General features: G+C 35.7%; 1 protein-coding gene across 4 annotated transcripts in view; it reads right to left on the reverse strand.

Annotated features, from left to right (window-relative positions):
* FBN2 (fibrillin 2) overlaps nt 1-12,610 on the reverse strand; it is a 257,503-nt gene that overhangs the window by 122,277 nt on the left and 122,616 nt on the right. For all 4 annotated transcript variants that reach the window (XM_036020716.1, XM_036020718.1, XM_036020715.1 and 1 more), the window contains exon 8: nt 1,595-1,720. In XM_036020716.1, coding sequence (XP_035876609.1) covers nt 1,595-1,720 — 126 coding nt within the window. The remainder of the gene's footprint in view (nt 1-1,594; nt 1,721-12,610) is intronic.

Genomic DNA, 12,610 nt, shown 5'->3' on the forward strand with positions numbered 1-12,610 from the left:
GTAGGCACAGGATCCCTGCCACCTTGATGTGGTTGAGAAAGCAGTGTAGTGTCACAGTAACACACGTGCAGGAGTCAGAGAGACCCAAATTCAAAGCCTAGCTGCATTTATTGGCCTTGTAATAAAAGTCACCTTACCTCTCTAAACCTTAGTTCCTTCATTTATAAATCTGAAAAATTATACCTATCACACAGGATTATTACAAATCATAACATATGGGATCCAGTGTAGGCATGTCCTTCTCCTACTTCTCCTAGTAGTAATAGTAATAGTAATAATAAACATTTTATTAAAAATTTACTAGGAGAAACTAAAGTATAGGCAGGTCAGCAGCTTGCCCAAGGACCCAAAGCTACAAGATAATGAGGTAATGTAGATATACAATTTCTTATACACGATGCATGTTTCATAAGTGGTAGTAGTTATTTTTACTACCACCACACTGCTTCTTCCATTACTGGTAGTGCCACCTTCTGCCACTTATGATGACAATACAATATTCTAAGGCAGCATCTATATCTCTCATGTTTACTACTGGATAGCAAGAACTGGCATATCAATGCATTTTACCACTGGCTACCACTGGCCACAGCCCTTTTATTGGTAGGAAAAGACTGCTAGCTTACATCCCTGACTCCTGTATTTCATTTGTCCAGTTCACTTGGACCCTGGCAGTTAGTTGCACACATAACCTCCTGGTGGGGCTAGAAGACTACCCCAGTGACCCCCAGTGACCATCCTCTGTAAACCTGGATGCTGACTTAATTTTGCTAATTACTGAATCACATGAATCACTTTTTTAAAAGATTATATATTTTTTAGAAAGAGGGGAAGAGAGGGAGAAAGAGAGGAAGAGAAACATCAATGTGTGGTTGCCTCTTGCACTCCCCCAACCAGCGGCCTGGGCCGAAACCCAGGCATGTGCCCTGACTGGGAATCGAACAAGTGACCCTTTGGTTCTCAGGCCAGCATTCCATCCACTGAGCCACCCCAGCCAGGGCTGTATCACATGAATCTTTAATGCTCCTAAAGTCTAAGACTTACTTAATAATGGTTGACCTACACATGACCAAAGCACTATTCCATCTTTCTGAACAAAGGAGAACATACAAATATATTTGGTTTTAATTTGAATATGCTGAAAGTTAGTTAAAGGTATCAATTTCTTTTTCATAATAACTATTTTCACTAGAACAAACAAGGTCTAAGTAAACAAGAAATTGACTACACTCATGATTCATAGCAACAGAAAGAAGTTTTAATTACTGCATTCTGTCTCAAAAGCAGATTTTAAAAAATCTTTCTCATGCCTTTGTGCTCTAAAGCTGGTCAAGAGCAATATCTTCAGGAAGTTTTTGCTCATTTCCAAAATGACTCTGACAGCATAAAATAAACCCAGATGGCTTCTGAAACTGAAGTCTTTGCAAAGAGCACCTGGTCTATCAATCTCTCAATAGTGGTACCATTTATTTTAAACAACTCTTTCAGCCACTTTCCCAATGGTTTTATAATCGTTGCCATCTTCATACCTGTTTGGGCTGCTCTCTCATTATAAAGAAGCAGTGTATTATGCCTTCAAAAATACAAGGCTTACCGATGCACCGAGAGCCATCTGTTGAGGTTACGTATCCACGTGGACAAACGCAAAAATAGCTTCCCACGGTGTTGGAGCATTCGCCACTTTCACATATCCCAGGGATGATGCTGCACTCATCGATGTCTAATCAAGGGAAGGAGGAGAAGATGATTGAGAAAGGCCTTTATTAAATACCTTGTAAAAGGGATTAAAAAAAAGTATGAGAGCACTCATGGTTGATTAGGTCAGATCATATAACCCTGAAGATTCTCTTGTTTCAGGCCCTAAAGAATTTCTCACACATATCTATGGGAACCGAGATGAAAGTCAACTCCCATGGCAGTAAAATAAGGCCAACTAAAGCAAAACTCTATATCTTTTTTTTTTTCCCAGATGCAATTTAAATTGGAAATAAGTAAAAATGTCAACATTTTAGTTTCCATTCTACATCAATTAGGAAATATCCTACTATAGCCTTTAAAAGAAACACATACAGGGGTTATATTTTAAAATATGGAGTAGCTACATTTACAAATTTTATAAGTAATTTTCACACTAATTATTTGAATCAGTGAAAGGCGGCAAATGTTTTTATTTTTCTATTTGGCTTCAGGAAATGTTTTTTGTACTTATATCTGAATATGGGCATATGTGACATTCTGGTAATTAACTTCAAGTCTAAAATAATACAGAAACATTGCAAAGGGCAAACTCTGGAGGCTTTGGGAGGTGTCCAGTTTTCCTATTGTACCTCTCTGCTAATTCATTCAGCTTACTCAATGCTGGGACTAGTCTATTCTTTTTCACATTAATGAAAGGTCCGCTTTCTTTTAAACTTTCACTAAAGCAGGAAACCTGGCCATTTATATAAGCTTTAATGTACTTTTCTTCTAGTTCAATAAGCAAAGAGAGGTGGAAAGTCAAACAAAGCTACAATCAGGTACACTGGGAGCTAATTGCTAATACATTTAAAAGGAAATGAGGCATTGTAAGGAAAATGCAGCCATGCATGCTGGGAGTTGGCTGTCCTTTTTAAGGAGCAGAGCTTGCAAAGACCAGTGAATACAGGGACCAGTTATAAAATCCACAAGCAGATAATTACTAAAATATGAATCTGAGCATTTAGTTTCTTTTTAGATTTTTAGTTACATTTAATTTTTAGAACTGTATCAATAAAAATCGCAGGAAAACGATACTGTTATTGTAAATACAAGAAAAACTTTAACCCTCACCATTAAAAAAATAGTTGGCAATGCCTTTCTTGAATTCCTCTATTAGTTTAGTCATTCTTTTCTTTCCCATTTATTCTGAGAAGTCACTCTTGCCTATAAGCTGTATCATGAAATAACTACATGCATGTGCATCTTCTTAGAATATGTATATTAAAAAGTTAACAGATTTGGACATTCACTGAAACAACATCTTCATTTGAGGCTTAAGTTAGCCACTGGAGGCACAGTTGCACAAATCAAAATCTACCAGTTCCCCATGAGAGATCCGAATTGCAACATGAATTGACTCCATGAGTAGCAAATACATAATGTGGTGAGTTACAATCAGACTTAACCCAACAAAATGAAACCATGTGTGCAAAATTAAGATCTCATCCTAATAAAACTGAACTGATTCACAAAATAAAAGACACTACAACAGTTGTACTTAGATCACCAGATAAATTCATCAATCACTTCCAGACAAGGAAAAGGGGAAAAGAGACGAGCACAAAGTATAGCAGCAAGAAGCACAAATGTGAAGAACCAAGAAACTTGGCCTTCTGATCCCCTTCCATTTAATGCTGTACCAACAATCCAGGCACTTATGGGGCCCAGGATTAATCCAAATTCTTAAAAATTAGGAACTTAAGTCTTTAATTTAAGCATTAACTCTTATTTCCAGGCATTTCCTTTCATAATAAAGAACTTCTTTGTGCTCTAACTTCCAAATACCCTTCCTGACAATAAAAAAAGAGTACAAAATAGAAAGATGTTTGACATTTTCTTTTCTAAGGAAAAAAAATCTGGAACATAGAAGAGCACATGGAATGATGTTAAATTTGTGGTTTTTGTATTAAATATTTTATTGTGCAAAAACTCCATGTTTCACAATTCTCCTTAGAATTAAACAGGAATTTTAAAAGGTTGGATTCAAAATAATTACATGTAAAAGGCTGTCAGTGAAGTATTTAAGAATTCTATGTGAAAAATAAGAATGTTTTTCATTTATTTTTGGGCTATACTGCCTCTGCCATATTTTAAAAATTAAAACATTTTGTATTTTTTTCTCTTTTGACTTCATTTATATGTAGTCATGCCCAAAATTTATTCATCAATTTAAACTTAAATTTAGCATTAACATTTATGTTAATAAGGATGTATGCATTTAGCTCTTTTGTAGTATTTCTTCAAGAGCAAATGTCATAATCAGATGTGGAAATAATTATCTTCTCAAAAAGAAAACTGTATATTGTCTAGATGTATGTAAGTGTGCGTAGGTCCACTCATGGGAAAAGGCATTCTTAACAATGGGAATTGTTTTCACCCATGCTCTCTCTGCATATCTACTGTGCCTCCACCTACCTTTCCTTGAACTTTTTTTTGAAGTTTATTTATCAGTTTGGAGGCTCTGGTCTGCAAATACCAGACAAACTAATCCAAACTGACATAAACCAGAAATTTAATAATTTGCCTATGTGAAAGTTCAGAGCGGGCATGGACTTCAGGGTTAGATTAAGCCAATGTCTCTTGCTCAGTTTCTGTGAGATGCGCTTGCCTGTGCTCTCCTCTGTGCTTTGACTTCATCCTTGATAGGACCAAAATGGCTGTAGTGGTCATAGGCTAGATCTCTGACTGGGAGATCCAGCAGAGGTGAGGGTGTCTCTCCTGTGGTTCTCACTGTTTGGACAGAAAAAAGTTCTCCAAGGAGAACCAAGCAAATCTTCCCTTTTGTTCTAATGTCCTCAATTCAGTCACATGCCTATTTTTGAAGGACTCCCCTAGTCAGGAGAATGTGGTGATTGGAATAGGCCCAGAGTCCTGAACCATTCATTTACTATGACCAGTGGAAATGCAGTTAGCTTCAGAATAGTAAAAAACAACAAAAACAAAAGCAAAAAAAATAGCATGGGTGAAAATACATCTGAAAATACGGCACGGTTGCAGAATGAAAAGTATACCAGAATGGTGGACAAATTGATGGAAATAAGCTTAACTAGTTAACTGTGTGCTGAAGCCTGAAAAGCTTTCCCAAGGGTTTTGGCTTTTATTCTGAGATGATTAATGGTGTCTATGAAGGAGTTTAAGTTAAACCAGAGCATGACATAAGCAAATCAATATTTTAGGAAGACAATCCTTAGTGTAATGTAGATAGATAATAGTTCAGTGATAAATGAGAGCCTGAAGTAAGCCTTATGATAAGGAAGAGAGCATGTATTCAAGAGATATCTAGAAGGACAGACCAACAGGACTTTGCTACTGGATAAATATCTCAGGCTTCTAGCTTGACTGGCAACAGAGATAGTAGTGGTATTAACAGAGAATGTGATGCACAGATAAAAACATATTTTGAGATTAAATTGAATCTAGGACATTTTGAACTTAAGATATGTAAAAGGCAGAAATTCCAATTATGTAGCTAAAAATTTGAAACAGTACAGATGTAAGGCATAAAGATGTACATTCTGGTTTATCATCAGATTGTACTCTATGAAGTACATTTTGAAGTTGTAACAATAGATGAAATCTCAAAGAAGACACATAGATGAAAAGAACTGTGCTTGAGATGGGAACTCTAAGAACCACAACCAACTAATGAAAGTCAAAGGAAGAAAAGCCAGTATAGGAGGCTGGGGAGGAAAAGTCAGGGAAATAAGAGGAAGAGTGTGATGAATGAAAACTAAGGAAAAACACTGTCAAAAGGAGGGCATTTTAAGTGTGCCATAGAAGAGTAAAGAAAAAGGACTGGAAAGTGTTTAGTAATTTGAAGGGGCTGAACATATTTTTCTTTCTTTCTTTCTTTCTTTTTTTTTTTTTTTGAAAAAGAAAACTAGATCTAAGCAAAACCATCTGACAGGTTACTGACTGCCAAACCACATAACCTCATATTTGTCAACCAACATTTACAACATTTACTGTAAATCTTACTCAAAGCAGAATATAATGAATAATTTGGTAAGTAGTGCTAAGTGTGATCTCAGATATCACAATTCTAAGAACACTGCCCTAGAGATTGTCAATTCTAATATGTACCTCATACATAAAAACAGTCCATATAACAACTGTGTTACAGAGAACTTAGAACAAATAAAACAAGAAATTTTGTTTTTAAAAAGTGTTCTCAGAATCTTTTCTTTCCACATATGCCAAGGAACTTTATGTACTTGGCCTATTCTGCATAATTTTTTGGTATAAAATGGTATACGAGATCTGTCCAGAAGGTATCCAGCATGTACTATGGAAAACAGAGACATTTACTGAAGAAGATACAAGATACAAGAAACACTGAACACAGGGCAATGACACCTCAGTCTCCTCCAAGTAGGCACCTAGGGACCTCATACAGTTTTCCCAATTGCCACTAGCCACCCCATCATTTTTCCCTGAATTTCATCAATGGTCTGAAATCTCTTCCCATTCAAAGGTGATTTCAGTTTCGGGAAAAGCCAGAAGTCACAGGGTGCCAAATCTGGGTTGTAAGGGGTGCTGAGTCACCTCGGCAATCTGATGTTTTCCCAAAAAATTCTGCAGGAGACATGATGCATGAGCTTATGTGTTGTTGTAATAAAAGAGCCAATCACCAGTTGCCCATAGCTATGACCTTCTGAATCATCTGAACAGTTTCCAAGGAGGAATGTTCAAGGTTAACACAAAATTTGACTCAGATTTGTTGCTCTACTTGCTTAGTCATTTTGAATGTGATGACCACAGGGTATACATGCTCACTCAGTGGTGTCTACCACCCTCAATATCCAGTCAAGTCATCATTGTTCAAGCATGTGCATTTCAGTCCACTCTCCTTGGCTGCCAGGTTACATTGATGTCACACAAACCATTTTTATTATATTAACAATGGCTGAGCTTTTTCTGGACAGACCTCCTATTTCTGTTTTATATTCAACTTCTATTAATTAAAACACTTTGGAATTAGGAATATTTATGACTGCATTTAAATGCAATAAATTGCTAATTATTTCAAAAATTTATAAGAACAATAAACATTACTGAAATGATAAAATAAGTTGTAAAGGAAAACTATTGTTTTCTTTTCCTTTTTCAGATTTTTGAGAGCAAGATGTATATCAACTGTACTCAGAATTTCATTGTATATTTATAAACGGCTTTTTAAAAATATAATAATTGTGTGGTAATAAAATTCACTCATTTAAAGTATGAAATTCATTTTATACTTTTAGTATATTCATAGGGTTTTTAGTATATTCATAGGGCTCTGAAACCTCAGAACAACCTTGTTTGAGAACAGTTTCATGCCCCCGAAGTAATTCCATCCCATTAGCAGTCACTTTTCCTACCTTCCTCTAAGCCCTGGAAAATAACTAATTTATAACTAATATACTTATAACTAATACTACTTTTTCTCATATGTTTTAAACATTTCATATAAGTAGATTCATAAAATATCTGCTCTTTCTTTACTGAGCATAATGTTTTCAAGGTTCACTCATGTTGTGACATATATCAGTACTTCATTCCTTCTGATTGCTGAATAATATTCCACTGTATGGGTAAACTCGATTTTATTTACTTGTTCACCACTTGCTGGATATTAGAGTTGTCTCAATTTGGGGGCTACTACAAATAAAGCTATTATTAACATTTGGGTAAGACTAGTTTGCTGTGGACATATGTTTTCATCTCACTTAAGTATACATACACAGAGTGAAACGGTTGAGTCATATTGTAACTCTATGTTTAACTTATTAAGAAACTGCCAATTTTTTCCCAAAGTAGCTATAATATTTTACAGTATCACTAGCAATAAATGGAGGTTCCAATTTCTCCATATCATGCCAACACTCATCATTATCTTTTTATTGTAATGGTGTGAAGCAGTATCACATGTAGTTTTGGTTTGAATTCATTCCCCTCATAACTAATGATGTGAGCACATTTTCATATGCTTACTGGCTTTATATATATATATATGTTCTCTGGAAACTATTCAATTACTTTGCTCAGTTTCTAATTGAGTTGTCTTTTTATGATTGACATGTTAGAGTTTTTTATATATATTCCACATGTGATACACGATTTAAAAATCATGAATTTCCCTATGAATGTTAAGATCAGATTGTCAATTTCTGCTAAAAAAGAAAGTTTGGTTTTTGACAAGTACTGTGTTCCATCTACAGACCACTTTAGGAAGTATTGCCTTCTTAATATTAAAGTTTCTGGTCTATAAATGTGGGATGTCTTTCCATTTATTTAGATCTTTCACTTCTTTCAACAAGATTTTATAGTTTTAAGTATGAAATTCTTTTACTTCCTTTGTCAAACTATTCCTAAGCATTTATTCTTTTTCATACCATTTTAAATAAATTTTTTCAGTTTCATTTTCATAATGTTCACCACTAGTGTATGGAAATATAATTCATTTTTATATATTGATATAACAGCAGCCTGGCTAAACTCATTTACTGGATCAAATGGTGTTTCACAGGATACATTCTCTGCTTTAGTGGACACCTTATTCATTTTAGCTGATCCCCTATGCAATAAAGGCATGTCATGTGCAAATAGATATTTTTACTTCTTTCTTTACAACCTGGATACTTTTTATTTCCTCTTCTTGCCTAATTGTCCTAACTAGAACCTCTAGAACAGTGCTGAACAGAAATTTTGAGAATGAATATTGGTTTTGTCCTTGATCTTCAGGGAAACTGTAAGTATGACATTAGCTATAGTTTTTCATAATGCCTTTTATCAGGTTGAGAATATTGTTTATCATTTTTATTCTTTTTGTTCTTTATTCTACTTATATATTACATTACTTGATTTTCAGATGCTGACTCATCCTTGCATTTCTGGTATAATTCTTAACTGATGATGTATAATCCTTTTTTGATTGTGGCTGGATTTGGTGTGCTGATATTTTCTTGAGGATATTTACATCTACATTCATAAGAGAATTTAATGTATAGTTTTCTGGTATGTTCTTTCTGGTCTTGGTAGCAGAGTAATACTGTCCTCAGAAAATGAAGTAGGAGGCACTCCTATGGTCTCTATTTTGGCTGCTTCTTTGTATTTTCTGCCTTAGATGTTAAATTAATGAGACATTAAACTGATCAGCTGTCAATCTAATCAATCTGTAATCAGCAGTCAGGCTGAAGCACCACAGGGTAGGGCAGAGTAATTCTGTGGGTGGGGCTGTTGCTCCCTCTCAGGCTGATGCCATTCAGAGAGGAGTGCACTGCCTGAGAGGGAGGGCTCCTGCAGTATGGGGGATGGACTCAACATAAGGATTCTGGGGAAAAGTTTATGGTGGATTGGTATTAATTCTTTTTTGAATGTTTGGTAGAATTTACTATTGAAGCTAATCTGGACCTCAGATTTTCTTATTTTGTGGTAAAATTTTAAATTATTAATTCAATTTTTTAGTTGTTATGTCCTGTTTAATAATGAATTGTTACAATCTAGTCAGATTTCTACTCTAATGTCAGCTTGTTAATTTGTGTCTTTCTAGGAATTTGTCTTTTTGTCTTTGGTATCTAACTTACTGGCATAGTATTATTCATAGTATTACTTTATAATCATTTTTATAGGTCAGTAGTGATGTCCCTTCTTTCATTCATTATTGATAATTTGAGCTTTCTTATTTTTCCTTGGTTAGTCTGTTTCCTTGTTTAATCTAGTCTGGATTCTTGGTTCTGGTCATCTTTTCAAACAACCAATTACTGCTTTTGTTGATATTCTCTATAGTTTTCTAAGCTCAATTTCACTTATTTCCACTCTGCTACTAATTATTGTCCTCCTTCTGCTTGCTTTGATTTTTTGTTTGTTATTCTTCATTTCTTAAAAGTGGAAGGTAAAATTATTAACTTGGGGTTTTTAATATAGGTGTTTACAACTATAAATTTCTCTGTGGGAATTACATTGAATAAATCTCAGAAGTTCTGCATGTTTTATGTTTGTTGTTATTCATTTCAAATTATTTTCTAGTTTCCCTGTGATTATTTACACAATTGGTTATTAGGAGCCTGTTGCTTAATATCGGCATACTTATGAACTTTCCATATTCCCCTGTTTGTTATTAATTAATTTTATTTAATTCCATTATGTTGGAGGGAGATCCAAGATGGCAGAAAGGTAAGTGAAAGCTATGCTAACCTCCCAGGACCAACCTGGAATTACAATTCAATGGTAGAGAAATCATCTGAATAACCAACTGAACACTAGCTGGAGAGAAGTCTCACAACCATGAACAGATAGAAGAAAACGTTCGGCACAATGTGACTGGTAGAGAGTGCAGAGGAGATGCGAGAGGACTGGCTGGCTCCCACAGTCAGCAGCTGAAGTGCTAGAGGGATATTTCAACATCCAAGGGTTCCCCCTGAGAAGTGTGGGGTCTAAACTCCAAACTGGGCTTCCCAGCCTATAGCACCAGGGTCAGACGGGAGCCCAGATAACATCCAGTTGTGAAAAGCAGCAGCAGTTCTGTTGGCCAGGGAGAGAAGACTGTAGACAGACAGACTTTTAAAGAGCCAAAGCACAAAATTTGATTTGCAGCCATTTATCCTGGGTGATGGCAAAGGGAGGGTAGAGTGGACTAGAGATGTTTGAGGAGGGTCTGGGGTTGGTGGCTCTGGGCTAATAGCTAGGGTGCAGCCTCCAGTATCCCTATGTTGAGTCCATCCCCCATACTGCAGGAGCCCTCCCTCTCAGGCAGTGCACTCCTCTCTGAATGGCATCAGCCTGATAGGGAGCAACAGCCCCACCCACAGAATTACTCTGCCCTACCCTGTGGTGCTTCAGCCTGACTGCTGATTATAGATTGATTAGATTGACAGCTGACCAGTTTAATGTCTCATTATTTAACATCTAAGGCAGAAAATACAAAGAAGCAGCCAAAATGGGAAGAAAAAGAAAGAGATCACAGATGAAAGAACAAGAGAATTTTCCAGAAGAACTACATGAAATTGAAGTTTACCCAGCAAGGCTATCATTAAAAATCAAAGGAGAAATAAGGAGCTTCCCAGAGAAGAAAAAGCTAAAGGAGTTTGCTAACACCAAACCAGTACTGCTACAAATGTTAAAGGGTGAAGAAGAAAGGAAGAAGAAAGAAGAAGAAGAAAGAAGAAGAAGAAAGAAGAAGCAGGAGGGCAAGACGGAGGAGAAAGAGGAAGGAGAAGAAGAAGACAAGAAAACAGTCTAACAATAAAATGGCACAGCATATGTATCTATCAATAATCACCTTAAATGTAAATGGATTAAATGCTCCAACCAAAAGACATAGGGTAGCTGACTGGTTAAGAAAACAAGACCCATATATATGCTGCCTCCAAGAGACCCATTTCAGATAGAAAGATATACACAGACTAAATGTAAAGAGATGGAAAAAGTTCATGCAAATGGAAAAGAAAAAAAAAGCTGGAGTAGCAGCCTATATTCAACAAAATGGACTTTAAAACCAAGGCTATAGTAAGAGACAAAGAAGGACACTATATAATGATACAGGGAACAGTCCAACAAGAGGGTATAATAACCCTAGTACACATTTAGCACCCAAAATAGGAGCACTTAAATGTGTAAAGCAAATCTTGATGGACTTAAGGAAGAGACAGACAGAAATATAGTCATAGTTGTAACACCCCTTTGATTTCAAGGGATAGAACTTCCAGTCAGAAAATCAACAAGGAGACAGCAGCTTTAAATGATACACTAGATCAAATGGATTTAATTGATATCTTCAGAGCACTTCTCCCCCAAACAGTAGAATATACATACTTTTTAAGTCCACATTGAATGTTTTCTAGGATGGACTACCTGTTAGGGCACAAAACAAATCTCAATAAATTTGAGAAGACTGAAATCACATCAAACATCTTCTCTGGCCACAATGCTATGACACTAGAAATCAATCACAAGAAGAACACTGAAAAATATGCAATGACATGGAAGCTAAATAGCATGTTATTAAACATTGAATAGGTCAACAATGAGATCAAGGAAGAAATCAAAAGATACCTTGAAACAAATCAGAAGGAGGACACAACAATCCAAAATCTGTGGGACACTGGGAAAGCAATTCTAAAAGGGTACTACATAGTATTACAGGCCTATCTCAACAATCAAGAAAAAGCTCAAGTAAGTGATCTAACTTCACACCTAAAGGAACTTGAAAAAGAACAATCAAAGCCCAAAGCAAGTACAAGGAAGCAAATAATAAAGATTACAGCAGAAATAAATGAAATAGAGTCTAAAAATCAATACAAAAGGTCAATAAATCCAAGAGATGGTTCTCTGAAAAGATAAATAAGATTGACAAACCAGGCTCATCAAAAAGAGAGAGAGAGAGAAAGGACACAAGTAATTAAAATCAGAAATGAAAGCAGAGAAATAACAACTGACACCAAAGAAATTCAAAGGATTGTAAGAAAATATTATCAACAACTGTATGCCAACAGACTGGACAACCTGGATAAAATGGATGAATTGCTAGAAACATACAATCTACCCAAACTAAATAAGGAAGAATCAGAGAATCTGAAGAGACAGATTACATCTAATGGAATTGGGGCAGTGATCAAACAACTCGCAGTAAACAAAAGCCCTGGACCAGATGGCTTCACAGGTGAATTTTACCAAACATTCCAAGAAGAACTAACACCTTTCCCTCTCAAACTATCTCATAAAATTCAAGGGAAGGAAAAGTTCCCAAACTCATTTTACAAGGCCAGCATCACCCTAATTTCAAAATCAGATAAAGACGCTACAAACAAAGAAAAACATAGGCCAGTATCACTGATAAACAGATGCTCAAATCCTCAACAAAATATTAGCAAACAGAATATAGGGATGCATC

The sequence above is a fragment of the Phyllostomus discolor genome, chromosome 3 (genome assembly GCF_004126475.2).
Source record: "Phyllostomus discolor isolate MPI-MPIP mPhyDis1 chromosome 3, mPhyDis1.pri.v3, whole genome shotgun sequence".
NCBI lineage: Eukaryota > Metazoa > Chordata > Mammalia > Chiroptera > Phyllostomidae > Phyllostomus > Phyllostomus discolor.